The sequence below is a fragment of the Penicillium malachiteum genome (assembly GCF_028827825.1).
Source record: "Penicillium malachiteum strain IBT 17515 chromosome Unknown utg000001l:1.0-8184562.0:1.0-8186909.0, whole genome shotgun sequence".
NCBI classification, from domain to species: domain Eukaryota; kingdom Fungi; phylum Ascomycota; class Eurotiomycetes; order Eurotiales; family Aspergillaceae; genus Penicillium; species Penicillium malachiteum.
The window spans coordinates 3,764,130-3,783,794 of NW_026643094.1; the positions used below are offsets into that span (position 1 = coordinate 3,764,130).

Sequence of the window (19,665 nt, forward strand, 5' to 3'; positions counted from 1 at the left end):
TAACTACCAATCAGGTTCTTGGGAATGAATAGTTCCCAACATTTTACCTGCCTTACTTCATTGACATTTAAGTCGTAAGTGGTCAGCTGTATGAGAATTTTACAAAGTTTGTCTTAAACATTTGAATAGAGACATACATAGATTATCTGTCTCCTTAATGCAAGCTTAAATATTCCAATGAAGTTGAAGAATAACACTTCAACTAGAAGTGACCTTGTGGATCCTCAAGTTACCCACCGAGATACTCTTATCGATAAGCAAAATATATTCTGCCACATCCTACCGTTAGAATCGATCCTTTACTCAGGTACCTCTCGGGTGAAATTTTCATCCTACAACTGTTTGCTGGGTTTTTTGAAATACAGAAATTCATCTGTCATGCAATCTCCTCCTACTCCCGATGGCGCCCAGCCATACGCCACTATGGCTGGGAAGCTGGACCCCCGACTCCTCAAGGCTCTGGAAGTGATGGACTTCAAGTTTATGACCCCGGTTCAACAACGAGTTTTGACCGAACTTCCCGACTGGCGTAGTGACTGCTTGGTCCAAGCCAAGACTGGTACTGGAAAGACTCTTGCTTTCTTGCTTCCTGCCCTTCACTGCCTGCTCCAGGGTAACTCAGCGCCACCCCGAGGACAGGTCGCTATCTTGATTATTTCGCCTACGAGAGAACTTGCCCAGCAAATTGCCAAGTCATGCGATCAGCTCACATCACAACTATCGAAGCCTCTCGAGTGCCATATTGCGGTCGGTGGAACTGCTCGTGCATCCGCCCATACACGGTTCATGAAAGGATCACCTTCTGTCCTGGTAGCGACCCCAGGTCGTCTGAAGGACTACCTCTCTGAGGAGTCAACAGCTGAGAAGCTGTCCAACATCCAGACTTTGGTTCTAGATGAAGCTGACACTATGCTGGAGTCTGGCTTTCTGGCGGATGTGAAGCAGATCCTTCGCCTTATTCCATCAAAGAAAACCCGTGGCTGGCAAGGCATGTGTTTCTCGGCCACTGTCCCACCAAAGGTCAAGGAGGTTGTCAATGTTGTGCTGAAAGAGGGCTACGCCAGTATCTCTACTATTGAAAAGAACGAAGCACCAACCCATGAGAGAGTCCCACAGTACCATGTGATTATTCCATCCGTGGCCGAGACATTTACCACCTTGGCTACCCTGCTCGCGCTTGAGAGTAAGAAGTGCTCAAAGATCATTGTCTTCGGCGTCACGGCCAACATGGTCGCTCTTTTCGCAAAGGTTTTCTCCCAGGGCTTGACCCCATTGACTGTCTTCGAGATCCATTCCCGTCTCAACCAGAACGCTCGCACAAGAACCACCGCCCAATTCAAAGAGGCCACTACCGGAGTCATGTTTGCCTCAGATGTTATCGGTCGTGGCATGGATTTCCCCAACGTGGATTTAGTCATTCAGGTTGGCTTGCCATCAAACGGCGAACAGTACGTTCACCGTGTTGGTCGTACAGCCCGTGCCGGAAACGATGGTCGCGCAATTATCCTTCTTACGCAAGGGGAGTCATTCTTCATGAAGGTCAACCGCCACTTGCCGATCAAACCCCACCCCGAGACCGAGCAGATCAATGCAGGTGCTCCGTTATGCGCCGAGACTGTCAACCAAGCCATGTACAGCATCGATGAACTCACAAAGCAACGTGCATACTCCTCTTATATTGGATTCTTTGCCGGGTCGGGTCTTCTGAGACAGCTCCATCTTGACAAGGCTGGCCTTGTGCAATTAGCAAACCAGATGGCTATGCAGGGTATGGCCTGCCCTGAGCCACCCCCAATGGACAAGAAGGTTGTTGGTAAGATGGGATTGAAGGGTGTTCCTGGATTCAATTATGGTAACATTAATGATCTTGACGGAGATGGTTCTGGTGCTCAACGCGGTCGTTCTCATGGCCGTGCTAATGGCCGACCCAATGGCAAGAAGCGTGATGTTCTCAGCCCCGGAGCTGGTCAGGATAGACGAGGCGGTGTTGAGAAGACTGGAGGTGGTGGCGGTAGAGGAGGAGGCCGTGGTCGTGGAGGACGTGGAGGACGTGGCCGTGGAAAGCCCAGAGGGGCATAAATCATTACCCATGTACATTAAATCATAGATTAGACAAAATGATGGCACGAGATGATCAATTACTACTGCAAAATACGGACTTCCAGGAATTTGTTTCGCATGTTGAAGGGCTGATGCGCAAGTCTCATTTTCTCCAAGTTCTATCTTTTACACGAACTAAGAGGGATTCGGGCGTATCTGCAACTTCCTGCCCATGATATTGGTATGTATGCAAGTCAGAGGATCCATTTCGTCCAATTTGGAAAGTATGTTTGTCCCGTAATCAAGGTAACCTCCAGCACATCGCACACCACCATGAGCATAAAGGTCTTAGAGTCTACTCTGGACTATCTTCAAAAACAAAAGCAAAACGAAAAAAAAGAAATGATAAGAGGGAGATTCGAACTCCCGCCCCGAAATCGAGACACGGATATTTGGATCAGGTATACCTGAACCGTGCGCCTTGGACCGCTCGGCCATCTTACCAATTTGATGTAAGGAAGCTTCATCTTTGACATCATGAATGACAAGATATACTATGAAATCAAGACCTATCTATTCTGAATTGATCAGGATAATGACAGTCCATATGGACTTTCTCTAACCCTCGTTCTACTCTAATTTGAGGTCAATTCACCGTCAAGACTATATAGGTCCACAGTTCTTGCGCAGTAACTGTGAAAACAAAATAAAAAGTAGTACATTCAAGTTGCACATAACCAACATTGAATTCCGTAAAGACGCCTCATATATGTTCCAAATATTGTATACAATTGATAAATGTATATTCAAGATCCCCGATACGTCGAGTAATTCCAAGGACCCAACAAAACAGGCACATGGTAATGACGCCAACCCTCCTCGTTCTCCCGCCCACGGCCCTTAACTGTGAACTTCACCTCTACCTCAGGCCAGAAGCTCTCAATACCCTGCGCCTCGTACCAGGGACCAACCTCAAAGCGCACAGCCCAGTTGGTCTTGCTCTCTGCTCCAGGCAGCGCAGCCAGAACAGTAGGGACGGAGGAAAAATCACCGACAGGTCTCCACTGTGCGACACGGCCATCTGCGTTGGTGGTCGCGTGGAAAGTGACGGGGCTGGAGGGTGATGCAGGCGCCGACAGGAGGGACAATGTGACGGGCAGGTTGGCGGCAGGAGTGCCGGTCAACGTGTTAAGGACGTGACAGGTAATTGGGTCACGGGCGGCCATTTTTGTAGGTGGTTGTTTTGTGGGTGGGTTGGTTGTATTGGAGAGCGGGGTGGAGGTTAGATGTTGCTGGTAAAGCGCTAGACGGTTGGTGATGCGATCTGAGGATTCACTGGGTTGGTCCATTCATACGGAGTGGTAAGGATGAGAGAGGAAAATTTGGAGTAGAGATAGTGTGAGGGAAATAAATAAGAAGTTATGAAGAAAAAGATATGGGAAAAGTTGTTTTCATTTCTATGGGTCGTTGGCATCGGAGAGCACCGATAGCGATGCGGAGGATGCCATGGGTGGAGCTCAGCGGTTGTCAACTTCCAGCATATCGTCAATCTTTATTGTTCTTACTTATTGGTGATCTGGGGCTTACCTAGTTTATGTTCAATATTTGAAGGTTTGGAATAACCTGGAGACTCTAAAGGGAATCCAGGAGATTATGGATTGTTGGTGCGAAGTCAACATGTATTATGTATGGTGCGCATTGGACATAAAAATAAGTGGATTATATTTCGATAAAGAAATAGAGATATTCATGATAATATCAAGATTTTAAACTTGCAAGATCATCCTCAAGATAGAAAATAATTGTTCGAGTAAAGACATAGATCAAAAGAGCTCATGGTTATCTAGTTTTCCGGAACGTTCGATTTGCTATGCGGGGCACATCAATTTCAACCAGCTCACCTTCATCTTCCACCCCACACCCCCTTTAAGCTCCGCACATATCACCACAATGTCTTCTGCCGTGATCCACAGTGATGACCTCGACATGGAGCCCACGCTCCAGTCGATCATCAACCAGAAAACCCTCCGCTGGATCTTCGTCGGCGGTAAAGGTGGTGTGGGTAAAACCACCACCTCCTGCTCGCTCGCGATCCAACTTGCCAAAGCTCGCAAGTCCGTTCTCTTAATCTCGACCGACCCCGCCCATAACTTGAGTGATGCATTTGGTCAGAAATTCGGAAAGGAGGCCCGTCTGGTGGACGGATACACCAACCTGAGCGCCATGGAGATTGACCCTAATGGCAGTATCCAGGATCTCCTGGCAAATGGAGATGGACAGGATGACGCTATGGGCGGAATGGGCATGGGCAACATGATGCAGGACCTCGCGTTCAGCGTGAGTGACTAAAACCCATACGGAATGAGAGTTACCATTTTGAGTACGCGAAACTAATTGCGAGAGTTTTTGATGAACTTAGATCCCCGGTGTTGACGAAGCTATGTCTTTTGCCGAAGTCCTCAAGCAAGTGAAATCACTCTCATACGAGGTGATCGTCTTCGATACCGCGCCCACTGGCCACACCCTGCGCTTCCTGCAGTTCCCAACCGTTCTCGAAAAGGCACTGGCGAAGCTTTCCCAGCTCTCAACGCAGTTTGGCCCCATGCTGAACTCAATCTTGGGCGCACGGGGTGGTCTGCCTGGTGGACAAAACATGGATGAACTCTTGCAGAAAATGGAATCTCTGCGGGAGACTATTGGTGAGGTCAACACGCAGTTCAAGAACCCGGATATGACCACCTTTGTTTGTGTCTGCATTGCGGAGTTCCTATCTCTATATGAAACCGAGCGCATGATCCAGGAGTTGACTAGCTATGGTATTGATACTCACTCCATTGTTGTGAACCAGTTGTTGTTCCCCAAGGATGGAAGTCAGTGTGAACAGTGCAATGCCCGGCGGAAGATGCAGAAGAAGTACTTGGAACAGATTGAAGAGCTGTACGAGGACTTCAACGTGGTCCGTATGCCATTATTGGTAGAAGAGGTCCGTGGAAAGGAAAAGTTGGAGAAGTAAGTTCATCCTTGCGTGGCATTTTCTCTTTTTTTCGGTGTTTTTGTTCCATACTAACCATCTGTCTTCACCTATAGGTTCAGTGACATGCTGATCAATCCTTATGTCCCTCCCCAGTAAACGATGATATTTTATTTGACAGGATACGAGATGAATGGCAGCTTGTTTCAAACGAATTATGAAAAATACTAGAGAATAATACATGACACGCCAATGAATCTGGCGGTTTTTTGTATGTGGGCCATAAGTGTAATATTAAATGACCGAGTGGGTGACAATCCAGCATTCCAGATGAATATGCATAGCGTGGGTGAGGGTGATATAGTGATATGCAAGCCCTCGTCACATCTTATGGACATGAAGTCGGTGCAACATCTCTCCATAATTTCCCCTCTCAATTACTCCAAAGTCCAACTAAATCAACTCAACGAAGGATTAAAGATCAAGAATAACAACCATTCAACAAATCCATTTGGGTCAAATTAATCCTCATGTCAACGAATCAGAATAAATCAGAAACAGGTTATTTAAGCCATGAAACCCGACTCGAAACCCATGAACCCTCTTCGCCTGTACCTGCCATGTGTTCAGCATAGATCAAAAATCAACAAGAAAAAGGCAAACCTCCTTTGTCCTAAAATCGAAAGCTGCAGAAGACCATCTGCAGCAGTTCAGGTCGGGCCTCTACAATGAAAGCGACTCCATGGTGCCACGACATCAACGCATTTGGCGCTGCATTGAACAGAGGTGCGGTGTGGACATGAATATGTCACTCCCAGTCGGCAAAGAGGAAATAAGCCGGGAAATACAATTCTGAGGGCTATCTATTTTCCTCTGATGACATTAATACTGGCTATTATTATTAACTATTTTACACATCTGTCTTCCTCTTGGCTGCGTTGTCCACTGAATTGGAATTGACAATGCATCCTTTTCTGTATTCCCAGAAAGCAAGCCTCACTTTGACATGGGTGAAGGACGCCCCGCCGTCATCTGCCATGAAGGTCGTCAATCAGAATTGAGCATTGATCAGATCCGAGACTCGGATTGATCAATTCAATCAAACACGGAATTAAATTGGAATCTTGGTCAAGCCGCCAGAGGATGGGCAATAGATCAAGGGAAAAAAAGGGTTGGGTCTCATTGTCCGATAGAGTGAGGCGACCATCCACACCGTTTTTTTTGGGCCTGTCCCCGACAATTCCGTGAATCCCTTTCATACTAACTAGAGAGTTTCCGTCTCAATCAATTGGCTGGAACTTGATTTTTTGGTGGTTGTGGTGCCCTCGCCCCGTATTTGTCCTTTGAACTTGATACCCCTAACCCGGGTGCATAGCACCTGGGTGACCGACATTATCCATGAATATCTTCGTGGACTTGTCTGGTTTTTGTTTCCTCGGAAGTCTATACTGCATTCCATTCGTCCGTGATCAAGATCATGATGTATCTGTGGATCTGGGATATCTCTTTGTGAGACCATGGGGAGAATGGGGATACGCGGTCTTGGTGCTCATGTGGATTCTGCTGTGAGATCATCCACTTGGCCCCTCTAAAAGGATCTGAATGAGAATACGGCAGCTTTAGCTGACACTGACCTGATTCGTCATCTTCTATCCGATGGGCGCTCTTGATGAATCCGTTCTTATTAAGAGGGTCACCGAGAAAGGGGGTTTTGTCTCATTGGGCACTGCTCATCTGCTGCTGGCCGAACTATTTATACCCCCATAGCATGTCTCAAAAAAAGCATCATACAGAAACAGAAAAGAAGAAACCAAGAACAATAAGCAACATCACTCGCAGATATCCACCACTTGGATCCAGATACTTCTGGTTCTGGTCCTCGTGTGTTGGTGTCAATTCATCATAATATCAAATCTATAAGCCCTACTTTCTCATCAAAGAACATTTGAACCTCCTCCCTGTCCAGGTGCTTCCAACAATGTCTCGGGTCCAACAGTATTGGCTTCCAGGATACGGTCTCTCCCGCCATATTGTCCTAGGTCATATCCATTACTTTCTTGGTCCAAGTGCATCGGTTCGACCGTTTAGTTACCAGGTATATGGGGCCATACCACCCGCTGCACGCTACGGTTAACCCACTCTAACCAGATTTCCTTGAATGTCTAAAGGGGCGCGAAGGTTATCTTATCACGGGCGTACCTCTTACACGGGTCTGTCCACTGCCCGGGAGGAGAAATGGGAAAAAGAATATAGAAACAAATGACAAGTGATCTGGGCGTATAACACTGGATAAGCTGACTTATTCTTGTTTTGTATAGGAACAAATCGATGATCTGGCAGTCATGTCCCGAGAATATGAACAGCAGGAAGCTGTACGCATGACGAGTCAAGCTCCAAGTATCTATGCTGGTGGCTATGGTGATTCTCCATCTCGACACTCCTCGGAACCGTATATCAACGAATTGATCCCGGTTGAGAACTCTCGTCCGCGCCGTCGCACGGATCAGGAGTCCAGTGGAGGCCGTTGATCCTGGAATTTTGTCTCCAAAGTCCCATTATCCGGAGCCATGACCGGAATTGCCAATTTGACTGCACCTAATACCAAGCCCTAATTTCTTTCTTACATCTATCCAAGCTCGATCACAGGATTTATCCCTGGACACCATTGTGGAATCCTACGAGTTCTTTTCAATTATACCGAGGTCTATTTTCCAAGACGACAGTTCTTTTTTCGTGATTCCAGAGTGCCAACCCTAGTTCCAATGCTTGATCGTAATCCGCATTTCCACCAAGGCTCGCATTTCTCTTTGCTGGATATACTGGACTGGCCTTGTTCATGGCTTCCAATGCCTGGTTTTTTTTGCCCAATTTATTCCCATTCCATGGATTCTCGAACCAACTTGCATAGGGCCTCTCCCTTCCTCAGAACCGGATGAGAAGACTGGACTTTGGGGGAATTTGCCGTAGAGTGATAACTGACGAGTGCTGTTTTCGGGCGTATCAGTTTGGCTCTAAGATACCCTTTTTCGGTTGAAGCGTTTTTGTGATTCTCAAGTGCTGTTCTTATATGATGTGATTTCCATGCGTTCGGAGCGACCTGTCTCTTTTGTTTTCCCTTGGATCATACCGGACATCCAATGGTCTCTGTTCTGTCCAAGGGCTACGCAACTTGCTTACGAAGGAAGATTATTGGACCAGACATATTGTCAGACATCATTTTCACTCATCTCTATAGACCATTCGTAACAGCATAGATCCATCAGACTCCAGACTCAGGAGTCTGCTACATGATCCCAGTCTCACTCTTTTTTTTCTCTCTCTCATCCACAATGTGACCGTGCATCTCTTGTAGATCGACCACCTCACTGTAAACAAGAACCTCAAGGGCATAAGCACCAATATAGGAGTGAGACTAAACAAAAGAAGAAGAAAAGAACACGATCTGAGGAGCACGGAGAAGGGGGAAAATAGGGAATGGAAGAAGAGAAACTGTGGACTAAGAGGTAAATAAGAAACATCAGAAAAGGTTGGACCACCTAAGAACGCCAGCCGGATGCCACTCTGCCTCGGAGTCCCTCATCCCTCGAAATAAAAAGAAACCGTGTTGTGACATACACGGAGGAGATTCATACTATAGCGGGGAAGGCAGAAAACATGTGGGGTTTGATAATAACAAAAGAAGAAAAGGATTGGTTTTGGCATCAGCTCATTGAGAAAGATGTATGGGGAATGCGGGAAAGTTATTTATTTTGCGACAGCAGAGCTCAAGACTTGTGTGCGGAAGAAGGCACCCTTGGTCTTTTCGATGACCTGCTGGTACACAGACTGAGGAGGGTGGTTCATGATAACTGTGCCCTCCTTGTAGTCGATCTTGGCGTCAACTCGGGTATCACGGATGAGGTTGACAATCCACTTCTCACCCTCATCCTGGCTCAGACCGAGACGAGTGGAAAGATCCCTGGAAAAAAAAATGTTAGTGGGTCGTTCTTGTTTATAGTAAAAAAAAGCAAACATGCGTTGCTTGAATTGGTCACATACTTGATATCAATACGCTGGTGAATCTTGCAGTAGCTCTCAGAGATAAGGTGACGAGCAGCCTCAACAAATGCATCAGCAGCAGAGACAAGGAAGAAGTCGCTGCGGAGAACCTCCTCGGCCTCGCCAAGCTTCTTCTGAGCCTCCTCGAAGTCAAAGTCGACGTAAAGAGCCTTGACGAAGTCGGTGATAGGGTCGGTGTACTCGTAGTCCTCTTGGCGCACAACGCGGATCAGGTCCTTCAGTTGCTTCTGGTACACACCGGTGTGCTTGTGAGGGCGGCTGCGGTTGGTGATAACGGCGGCGGCAAGGTAACGCAGAACCCAAGGGCAGCTGGTCTGGATGGTGTTGATGTAGGCGGGGGAAAAGAAAAGGTCGGTCAGGACGTCACGGGCAGCGTCGTGGTTGAAGAAGGGGAACAAGGACCAGTGAATGAGCCAAGAGCGGTTGTTGAGTTGACCCAAGGGGTTGTTGAACAGGCGGGTCTCAATTGAATCCTTAACCTTCTGAACCTCCTCCATAGCGGCCTCCCAGTTGGTAGTCAGGATCTCGGAAGCCAGCTTACCCCAGGTAGCGGAGGCAACCTTGTCGTTATCGGTGGACAGAACACGGAACTGGTACAGCAACTCGGCGGCGTTACCGTAGCTACCGCAGCTGTACTGGAAGCGGCCGTAGTCGTAGAGGCTGTTCAGCATATCGTTGGTTACACCGTGCTGCTCCTCGAGGAAGCGCAAGTTAGCGGCCTTGTCGCTTCGCAGGTTGCCCACAACCTCCTCATCCTGCAACAACTCGGTGATCTTCTCAACCTGACCCTCGTACTGCTGCAGCTTGGCCAGAACCTCCTCGCGCTTCTTAACAAACTCGTCGGGAATCGAATCGGAATTGTTGATCTCCTTCCACAGGTTGGCGACGTAGTCGGTCATGTTGGTGTGCTTAAGCAGCTCGTACTTGGCGCGAATAATTTCACTATCCTCCTCATCGTTGCCGGCGCTGAATTCCAACAGCGGGAAAACCAGGTGGCGGTCGAGGTACGGAATCAACCGGGGGAGCAGATCATACTGAGGGGCGGCATCTGCAGACTGAGCGCCGCTGAGTTGCTCAGCGGAAGGAGGGGCGTTGTCTGCCATGGTGGGACGCAAGATGTGGGTTGGTTCGAAGATACAACGATGCGTCTTTGATTGAATTTGTGTGCGGGTTTGATGCGCTAAACCCTTTTGGGTACCCTTTGAGACGTGGGGCGGTGGCAGAATTTCCGGGAGAGAAACTTGTGGTTTTTCTTGTTTCTTCGGCTGTTAGAAGCTCGGTTGATCGTCTCACCAGTCTTTCTTCACCTCCCTCCTTTTCCCCCTCCTACCCTTTTCTTTTGACGCGCAATGGCGTTTCTCCGATCCTCCGCGTCGGTCTTCTCGGCCGTGTGCAGACAGAGCGCCAACTCTCGTCTCTCTCAGTCCGCGGCTTCCGTGCAGACATCTAACATGTCTTCTCTATCTACACGATCTGCATCCTGTATGTTTCACAAAATTGCACATTGTTCCCCTCTGGGTTGAATGCCTTGAGCCTCTTCTCTATTCAAAAGTGATATCTGCGACGGGAATAGGCATGGCAAACCATGTTTCAACGTCCCCGAGTCTGATATCATACTCCCGGCCGCGAACGAAAAAAAAGAAACCCGTGTTTAATTGGAATAAGAAAAGACAAAGCGCAGGATAACTAATAAAAGGATTTTGAACAGACTCTCTTCGCCCATCATTCTCATCCACTCTCTCTATCCGCTCTACTCGCACCTTCTTGACGCACCTCCGCCGCGAAGCCCAGGCGCTTAAGGAACAGCCTATTTCCTCCTCAACTCCCATTCCTCCAACCACGCAAGCCCCAGCCCCCCTTCGCGTCAACAATCTCCCCTACTTCGTTCGCCGTACAGGCTCCAACCAACTGCCCGTGTACCTAGACAAGAAGGCTGGTGGCACAAAGCAACTCACTAAGATTCAAAAGACCGAGGGTGACCTTGAGGCATTCCGCGAGGATCTGGCACGTTCCTTAGGTGTTGATTTACGAAGCTCCGATGTCAGCGTTAACAAGCTTACGGGTCACATTGTCGTCAAGGTACGATTATTATATTGGGATTTTTTCAGTCCTACTCGACATGGGGTAACCTCAACATGATGGACATGAGGCTAATATATATTTCCTACAGGGCTGGCGCAAACCTGAAATTGTGAAGTTCCTGCGTGAGCGAAACTTCTAATCACTTCTTCTCTCGCCTCTTTTTTCTTACATGCATAACCGTGCGACATATGGGTCGCCAATCATACCATAAATTAATATGGTTACAAAAGCATCGAACAAATCCTGAACAAACCAGGATTGGACCATATGACTAGGTCCTCAGAAGGGTTAAATGGGATGTGGCTATTTCCAGATGGCCCCAGTGGCATGGGATGGTCTGACTTTCCCCCTCTTCTCTGTATTTCTCACCCGTTTCTTTTCGTCATAGCTTTCCCGCTATTACTCCGCCTTTTACCACGTTGGTGTTATGCTCTTTTTCTTTGCAGTTATCCGGCGCCCTTTTTTATTTTGCTCTATTGAGTTCGAATCTCCCTGTACCATTCCTACTGTGTATATGTCATGACTCGGTGCTAGTGAGGTTTCCTCTAATTGAATGATTGGATCATGCATTGATACTAAAGATTGGTCTTATTATCTTTTAGCCCCAAGTATGGCCTTGTAATATGGACAAATTGCTTAGTGTATCATATCATTTTAGGCCACCAATGGTAAGTTCTTGATGTGCGCAGAGGCCCTGCGAACCCAAGATATCACCTCGCATTCTCACTGGCACAATACACAAGCCACCTGGACGTTTGTACTAATGACAGCTGGCCATACAAAATAATATCTGATCCAATATCAGTTCTCTTTGCTTCCCGTGTTGAAGCATTCTATGCCCCATTCAGACTGCACTATCCCAAATTAGGTCATTGGATCTATGTACTCCGACTCCTATACTCTCCGGGGCTATACCTCAGACTTCAATCAGGATTCAATATCAATAGAAATTACAATTATTTGTTGAGAATTTCAATGAAATACGGAATATGTGAAGTCAGATGGTGAGCAATAACCATATATGATCATCGCTTGCTCCCAAAGATATGGCATTGACAGCTTTTGTATAAACACTTCCAAAATCTAAACATCCAGAACATCTAGTAGTGAAACTTGAACTCCGACCATCATCATCGTAATATATGCAAATTCACTCTTTCGAGTTCGCCTCCAAAAACCCCAGCAGTTTCTGCGCAACAGCAGAAGGTTGCTCTTCAGGAAGAAAGTGTCCACAATCATCAATCGCGCCCCCAGAGACATTAGTCGCGAAGTTTCGAACCAAATCAACCATACCCGAACCAACAGAACTAGCTCCACCTAAAGCCAAGACAGGAATATGGAGCGGAGTCTTCGCGAATTCCAGATTCTGCTTCGAACTCGTTTCAAACGCTCGATAATACTCGAATCCCCGACTCATAGCACCCGGTCTTGAATAAGCTTGAATATAGCGCTCAAAGTGATCCTCACGTAACCCATCCTTGTGAACAGTCTTCAAATTAAAGAACCAAGATAACAGGTCACGCTCTCGGCCCGTTGTCAGAATCTCAGGTAATTCAGGAAGCGCGTTAAAGGAGAATTGCCAAAGACGTAAATTGGTCTGATTGGATAACGGGAACTGAAACGGGGGTAGGAATCCTGGGACTGATGCATCGAGGATACTGAGAGATTTGATTCTTGATTGGAATTGAGCTGCCCAGGAGTATGAGATCCATCCTCCAACATCGTGTCCGATTAGATGGTATGGTTGTTCTTTCACGGTATCGTGGATCGCTTCTGCCATGATCTTGCTCACGTTCGCGGTATCGTAGCCGTTGCTTGGAGGAGTTGATTCACCCAGACCTGGGGGATCGAGCGCGAAGAATTGGTAATTTTTTGAAAGGGGCTCGAAGAGATCGCTGAATGCTTCGGCTGTTTGGGGCCAACCTGGAATCAGGACTAAGGGTGGTCCTTGGCCGCCAACTATGGCGCGGACTCCGTGGAGGAGACGGGTGGCTTGCCATGGTGCTGTCATAGTGTTGATTCGATCAAGTGTAGCAGCACTTGAGTGTGGATGAAGATTTCGAGGAAGGGCAATGGTAGGGACAGTGTCATGTTGGAGAATTCTGGCAAGTTATACAATTTTGGAATGAGTCATCGAACAGATAATGAATCCTGCGATGCAATGGTCCCGGGGTTATTTACTATTTAGTACATGTACCCACATGAATCAGGGCCTAAGATAGACTAATTTGTGTTCGCTAGTGAGATGACACCAAGTAATGGAAATTGAATGTTTTTGTAATGATAACTACTAGTACATACTGGTTGCATCTATCACGATGTTTACAAATACTGGGGTAAATCATAAGATCCCGTGAAGGGTATTTTGAACATTGTACACGGAAAATCAACTCGCTATCTCACATGAAAAGAAATCAAAAAAGGATAACTAGAAAAAAGCATCACCCATCCTTTCCGCTGGCGCCACAAGAAACGAAGATTGTCCATTGACTGGGGACGTGAGTACAAATGACATGACAGAAATCAAAAATTGTCGTAGATGCTGTGAACAAAGACCTGCATACTTCCTCCCTGACTCTCTTATGGGAAAGGTTAGGAATACTCACTCGGGGTAGAAACGATGATAAGAGAGGGCACACCGTTTACTCCGCGAGACGAGCATATGTGAGGAAGTGACGAATGATGGTCGGGTCCATGTTCGACAGCAATAGGGCACCGAGTAAGCTTTCCTTTCGAGGAATAACACCGGGAGGAATCTTAAGTGGGAATGTGTTATCCACTTGTTTCGATTTCTCTGCGAGTCGGCGTAGGATAGCCAAGCTACGATGGATGATGGAAGTGAACGCATAGGCGTCGGCATCGTGAGGGCCTCTTGTACGGAGGTTGGTAAGATGGGGCATGCGTTCACTGCAAAGCAGATAAGAGAGTTTCAAGAGGTGGATAGCAAATCCATCCTCAGATGTGAGCCATGATCTTGCCAGAGGTCCGTCTGAAAACGTGGCCAACACATCCGCGGCCAATAGACCCTGCATGAGGAATACCTTGCGTGCATCTGCCACTGCCAATGTTTTCTTGTCGGGAACCGCACAGATGGCCAGGCCAAAAGCGCGGGTAAGGAGATCTGGTTGCGGGGAACAGAGCCATCACCGGCAAAGATAGACCCAAAATAGATTCGATTGGGGTCATCGCGCGCCAACAGCTTGGCCAGACCGTCCACGGCAGCTGGTGTGTATCGGTGGATGGAGGGATTGAATGTAGTGAACATCAATTTGTCTGGGTTCGAAGTAGGCTCCGGGGAGGGCGCAAATGCGAGAAGGAAGTTCAACAGGCTATGGGCTTCCTCCTTGCCGGGTATTTGCATAACGTGGGCCAAGTTGCTCATAAAAACCACCGCATCTTTCATGAAATCCAAGGTATTTTGGTTGGTCCGCAGGAACATTTTGCGAGTTCCAAGGTAGCGAAAGACGTCCGCGAAAATTTGAGTCACATCGGGCATGCCCAGGATCCCCATGTTTGGTTCAAGGAAAGAGAAGTTGCGGAAGATGGTAGTGATACATATCAGTCGTTCAACGGCTCGGTCTAGATGATATTCGGTGCTGCCAAATGCGGGGACATCTGCCAAATCTGTAAGTTCTGCCTGGCAACCACGAGTCACCTCTTCGTAGGAACGTAATCGCATGACATCGGTCACTTCGGGAATGTGAGCAGCCAGAAAATCGGCTTGATCCTGGGCGCAGTCAACCAAGCTCTCCACCAAGTCGTCACAATTTTCGAGCATGATCGGAACTCCGGGTTCATTTGAGAGAGTGGTGAGAGTGTCCAAGGCTACCCGAACTTCTGCCTGAATCCCAGACTTGACGCTCATGGTGATGGCATGAATATCCACCACCCCCAGTTCAACAAAGGCTGGCACAGTGGGCTTCAGCTTCAGAATATCATCACCAACCGTGTACATTTCGTCCACCACGATGGGACCGTGGAATTTATGCTCGGTGATGACCATAGGCTTGAAAAGCTCCTCAATAGGTACCTTTGTCACTTGCTCAAGCTTAGCTTCCACTTGAACAGGCTGTGGAACAGGTGTGGCCGATGCGGCTTTGGTTTGCTGCGAAGGCGAGGGCGCGGTAAATTGACCTGACGCGTCGGCTGGCGGCTGTGGGGGTTGTGATTGGCGGGAAACACTGAGGCGATGTCCAGACTGGAGGGGGTTTGCTTTGACTTCGCACTTGCGTTGGTGTTGCAAACCCATTAACTGGCGGGGCTTGGGCCTGATTGGGGATAGGGCTATTATTTTGAGAAGAGTGGGACATTTGCTGTGGTTGCTCGAAGCCTTGGCCTGGTTTGACAACAGGGGACTGGAATTGCATGGCTGACGCATCACTCGGCTGGCGGGGAATTCCGACTTGCTGTTGGAGGTGTGGCTGTTGATGCGGCTGGTGTTGCGCTTGCGGTTGTTGTTGTTGTTGTTGTTGTTGTTGTTGTTGTTGTTGTTGATGATGATGCTGCTGCTGCTGTTGCTGCTGCTGCTGCTGCTGCTGCTGCTGTTGTTGTTGTTGTTGTTGCTGCTGCTGCTGCTGCTGCTGCTGCATCTCAACAAACTGTTTTTGCTGGGAATTAATGAACGCTTGCTCATAGGGAGCCAAATTCCTCTGGTGATATTCTCGGAGCTCCTGGACGGCCATAGGGAACTGCATCTGAGGAAACTGGAGGTGTTGCGCAACCGCAGGCCAAGCATTTACCGCGGTAACTTTCTTTGATCCACCCATCTTCATGACCGTTCCATATAATTGCACTGGATTGACAGGACGACCGCTAATTATTGGATTCGTATCAAAAGGGAGATTTCGTTGCATCATAAATTTCTGTAATGCCCGCATAAATCCTTCTGGGTTACCCGGCTTTTGCACATTCTGCTGCAGCTGCTGCAGCTGTTGATGCTGTTGCTGTTGCTGTTGCTGTTGTTGCTGCTGCATATGTCGGTAGGCAGCCATCTGCTGGGGATTTGCCATCGGGTTCATGTTACTAGCAACAGGACGCGCACCCATCTGTGGATGAGCATTCATCTGTCGGTTTTGCATTTGCATTGCCTGGAGTCGGTGCTGCTGGGCTGCCAGTGCTTGGTGATATCCCTGTGGTACTTGTTGCATACCACCGAGCTGTGGCGCTTGCATGGATTGTTGAGGAGCAGCCGAGGTCATACCAGGTCCTTGTTGGAACTGAGGAGCCATACCTTGTGAGAATGGTTGGCCTGGCATGAAATTGGCATTCTGCGGTGTATTGACTCGGCTCCCATGATCCGACTGTGATGGAGACATATGAGGGCCAATATGTGGACCCGCGGGGGAAAAGGGACTTGGAGAGGCTGTACCCATGCGGACGCTTTGCTGGTCAAAATCTTGCATGACCGGCGACTGGGTCACGTTGGGAGAGCCTGACTGTTGGAGATGTTGATAAGGAGTGGGGTGTTGAGGAAATTGCGGTGTTCCATTGGCCGGACCTTGGTAGCCAGGGTAAGGGACTTGAGGGGTCTGCGATCGCGATCCAGTGACACCGCCAGGGGCAGGTCGCGGAGACATCGGCATCCCATCTTCTGGTCGGGGCCGTTTTGATGGAATCACCTGGTTAGGGTTATGAAATCCGGGGGAAGCATTCCGCGGCACGCCATTGAACATGCGCTGGAACTGATTAGGGTCTTGAGGAGTTGGAGAGGCATGGAGAAAAGCGGCAGAGGGATCGATAGTGGATGGATTGAAAGCCCCATTGTCCTGGCCAGGAAGGTTCGAGGCGTCGACGGCCCAGGCGTTCATATCGTGCGGTTTTACCAACCCATCTGCGGCCGACACAGTCAGCAATTGTGTTGATATAATGTCGCACGCCATCATCGCGACGCCAACATTGCCACACTAATATCATCCTTCTCATCAATGGCAAGGCGCATAACAGATGACAATCTTTTTTTTCGTCTCCCATCCAAACTATAAACACGCGTGGAGTGGATATGTTTGGGATGCGCGCTCGGTCGCGACACGGGTTGGATCGGAAGGCCTCATTTTCCAAAGGAAAGCCATTTCCATCAAGAAATTGGGGGTAATGTATTGGGGTGGAAAGAATTAAGAATGAAGTCCAGGGGGAATACATACCGACAAGGCTGGATCACTCAAATTCCAATAGGCGAACCGATGGCTAATACCGGAACCCGGTTAGCAGATAGGACAAAAGAGGTTGGAGGAGGTGCGTGTGGTCACGTGGTGTTGGGGCCTAAGGCAGGGTATAACTGCCACCTAGGCAATAAAGGGGGGAAATGGGGGGAATAAGGTAGATGGGACCCTTAAGGAAAGGTGGGCCAGTCAGATCATAGGCTGGGGGGAAAACAAGCTGCTGATCTTTCTGATCCAAAGGACATCGGCCCGGTAAACCATAAAGAGACAAATGGGGGGGTTACAGACAGTGCGTAGGTGTGGGCTCCCGGAAAGAAGGGGGAAAGGAAGACAAGAGTGGGAGCGGGGGGGGGTGCGTGGCCACAGGGGTTAACAATAATACCATGAGAAAGGGTAATAAAAAAAATAATAATAAAAAATAAAGAACCAGTGAAAACGATATAAAATACCAAATAACAAACGGGGGGGGGGGGAAATACCTACAGTTCGCGAGTGCAGTTAGGGATGAAAGGGGAAGTGGAGGCAGAGATTTGGGTGAATTGAGAGTAAAATTTGCTGATGAAAAGAAAATTACTGCGGGAGACTCGTTTCCGGCCATATTTTGTGCCACGGATTGTTTTTTCCAACAATTTCTCCTATATATTAGTTGAATCATTTGCTGTAGATTTTGCAAAAGTGTTCTTGTTTTTTTGAACCCTTTAAAATTAGTATGGCTCTTTTTTTTCTTGTGAACCTTTGGCTGTCAAATTGTATAGGTCGCCATGACGTTCAAGTTCATCCGAGTCACGGGGCTCGGCTGGGTTGGCGCCTCATCCACCATAAGAATCAGGCAAGATCATACCAACCACAGAATCACCAAATTTCATATGGTATATGGCATAGTTTTTTTCTCTCATATTTCTCAAATAAGAGAAGAGATGAATGATGATCCAAAGGATAAAATAAGAGAGAAGAAGAAAATGGTAAAATAAACCAGACGATGATCCATTCCAACGGTCTTCGCCTAGTCAGGTTAGCCTGTATACTCCTCAAGGGTGCTAGGCCCGTGTTGTTTCTTTTCGGGCGCACAAAAATCACCCCTAGAAGTGAAGAAAAATCAAATTGAAAATCTACATGATAGGGGGGGAAAAGAGGGGAAGATTCATGGGAAGAAGAAAAAAAATGAATGTAAAATAAAATGAGAGAAACCCGGGGATTAGGTGTAGTGGGCGTGGGCACTCCTTATATAAAGCTCGGGCTAGCGTCTGATAATCATGACGCCCAATCTTTCTTTTTTCCCCTCTCAAAAGGGAACCGAAACATAAGGGTAAAAAAAATTCCATAAAAATAAAATTACCAAAAAAAATACACTCATACCAATCTCTTTTCAATGCACTAAAAGTGAAGAAGAGGGAAAAAAAGGCCAAGGTTTCCCCCTCCACCCAGTGGCAAGGATCCGACTCGATCCGCATGGGAAAATTCATGGTCTCTTGTGCCTGTCCCACCTAGCCGCGGAGCTACTCCACTCTCATGATTGGGTCCGGACTCAATGGCAGCTGGAAATGGCTGATGTGGGAAGGAATCAAATTTGCTGAATGATCTCTTGTCCCGAGGAACGCATCAGCTGCCTAGATCTGCGTCGGCTGCTACACATCACCAACCTAACAAACGTAGTCTCACCTTATTGGCCATATCATGGACTAGTCTGTGTCTGACCACCGATTATCACCCTGAAACATCCCATGAACACAAGGATTCGGGTTTCCCGACGATTGCCTCGTTGACACTGTGGGCATTGATGGATACATGCATGGTGGTTCGTCTTGAGGAACTTCAACCTTGGAAAGGATCCTCCTGAGATCATGACGGTCCACTTACAGGGTTGTGCCCGTAGACATGGATGTATACGAGGTTAACGGGTTTAATTCCCTAGAGCAAAGGGGTCTAAGTCACGGTGCTCAAGTGTTAGTGGACGGTCATGGGGCCATAGAGAACAAGTTGGGAGAAATCCGGATCGTATTGAAACTGTAGCTTCTGATTATATTGCTAGTAGCCTGGATTCCTCCTGGAAAGATTGGACATCTTTGAACGTGGCGCGTTGTTCGTTGTTCGATATTCGGCCACTAGGATATTTCGGGGCCAGATCCATCGACGTAATCAATCCATGTTGTTAGCAAACCAGTGACATTGCAGCTTACATATTGAAGCGCGGCTGAATTTCACTTTGGAGAAGATTATTGAGCACCAATAGATCATTTTTTGTGATTTCTGAAATTCGAGTAATAGGAATCTTATTCCATTCATGAAATAAAAGTGAAGGGGTCAATAACAGTCGTTCTACTCTCTTCGATCCTCAAACCACGTGACTCGCCCGTA

At 47.8% G+C, this 19,665-nt stretch overlaps 8 protein-coding genes across 8 annotated transcripts; 4 read left to right on the forward strand and 4 right to left on the reverse strand.

Annotated features, from left to right (window-relative positions):
• Positions 1-378: 378 nt before the first annotated feature.
• On the forward strand, positions 379-2,079 carry N7483_001420 (ATP-dependent RNA helicase; the record flags this gene model as incomplete). Its single annotated transcript, XM_057084857.1, has 1 exon — positions 379-2,079. One exon carries the CDS (start codon positions 379-381, stop codon positions 2,077-2,079), a length of 1,701 nt encoding a protein of 566 aa, XP_056951006.1.
• Positions 2,080-2,846: 767 nt separating this feature from the next.
• Positions 2,847-3,389, reverse strand: N7483_001421 (hydroxyisourate hydrolase; the record flags this gene model as incomplete). Its single annotated transcript, XM_057084858.1, has 1 exon — positions 2,847-3,389. One exon carries the CDS (start codon positions 3,387-3,389, stop codon positions 2,847-2,849), a length of 543 nt encoding a protein of 180 aa, XP_056951007.1.
• Positions 3,390-3,990: 601 nt separating this feature from the next.
• Positions 3,991-5,170, forward strand: N7483_001422 (ArsA family ATPase; the record flags this gene model as incomplete). The annotated part of the gene is made up of 3 exons (XM_057084859.1): positions 3,991-4,377; positions 4,460-5,049; positions 5,128-5,170. The coding sequence occupies 3 exons, from the start codon at positions 3,991-3,993 to the stop codon at positions 5,168-5,170; spliced, it is 1,020 nt and encodes a 339-aa protein (XP_056951008.1).
• Positions 5,171-6,989: 1,819 nt separating this feature from the next.
• Positions 6,990-7,539, forward strand: N7483_001423 (uncharacterized protein; the record flags this gene model as incomplete). Its single annotated transcript, XM_057084860.1, has 2 exons — positions 6,990-7,106; positions 7,330-7,539. The coding sequence occupies 2 exons, from the start codon at positions 6,990-6,992 to the stop codon at positions 7,537-7,539; spliced, it is 327 nt and encodes a 108-aa protein (XP_056951009.1).
• Positions 7,540-8,755: 1,216 nt separating this feature from the next.
• Positions 8,756-10,173, reverse strand: N7483_001424 (eukaryotic translation initiation factor 3 subunit E; the record flags this gene model as incomplete). The annotated part of the gene is made up of 2 exons (XM_057084861.1): positions 8,756-8,969; positions 9,050-10,173. 2 exons carry the CDS (start codon positions 10,171-10,173, stop codon positions 8,756-8,758), a joined length of 1,338 nt encoding a protein of 445 aa, XP_056951010.1.
• Positions 10,174-10,419: 246 nt separating this feature from the next.
• Positions 10,420-11,291, forward strand: N7483_001425 (mitochondrial 54S ribosomal protein mL49; the record flags this gene model as incomplete). The annotated part of the gene is made up of 3 exons (XM_057084862.1): positions 10,420-10,552; positions 10,779-11,149; positions 11,241-11,291. The coding sequence occupies 3 exons, from the start codon at positions 10,420-10,422 to the stop codon at positions 11,289-11,291; spliced, it is 555 nt and encodes a 184-aa protein (XP_056951011.1).
• A 1,011-nt stretch (positions 11,292-12,302) lies between these two features.
• N7483_001426 (alpha/beta fold hydrolase) lies at positions 12,303-13,163 on the reverse strand (the record flags this gene model as incomplete). Its single annotated transcript, XM_057084863.1, has 1 exon — positions 12,303-13,163. The coding sequence occupies one exon, from the start codon at positions 13,161-13,163 to the stop codon at positions 12,303-12,305; it is 861 nt and encodes a 286-aa protein (XP_056951012.1).
• A 631-nt stretch (positions 13,164-13,794) lies between these two features.
• Positions 13,795-17,031, reverse strand: N7483_001427 (putative ARID/BRIGHT domain protein (SWI1); the record flags this gene model as incomplete). Its single annotated transcript, XM_057084864.1, has 3 exons — positions 13,795-14,178; positions 14,241-15,350; positions 15,379-17,031. 3 exons carry the CDS (start codon positions 17,029-17,031, stop codon positions 13,795-13,797), a joined length of 3,147 nt encoding a protein of 1,048 aa, XP_056951013.1.
• Positions 17,032-19,665: the final 2,634 nt, after the last annotated feature.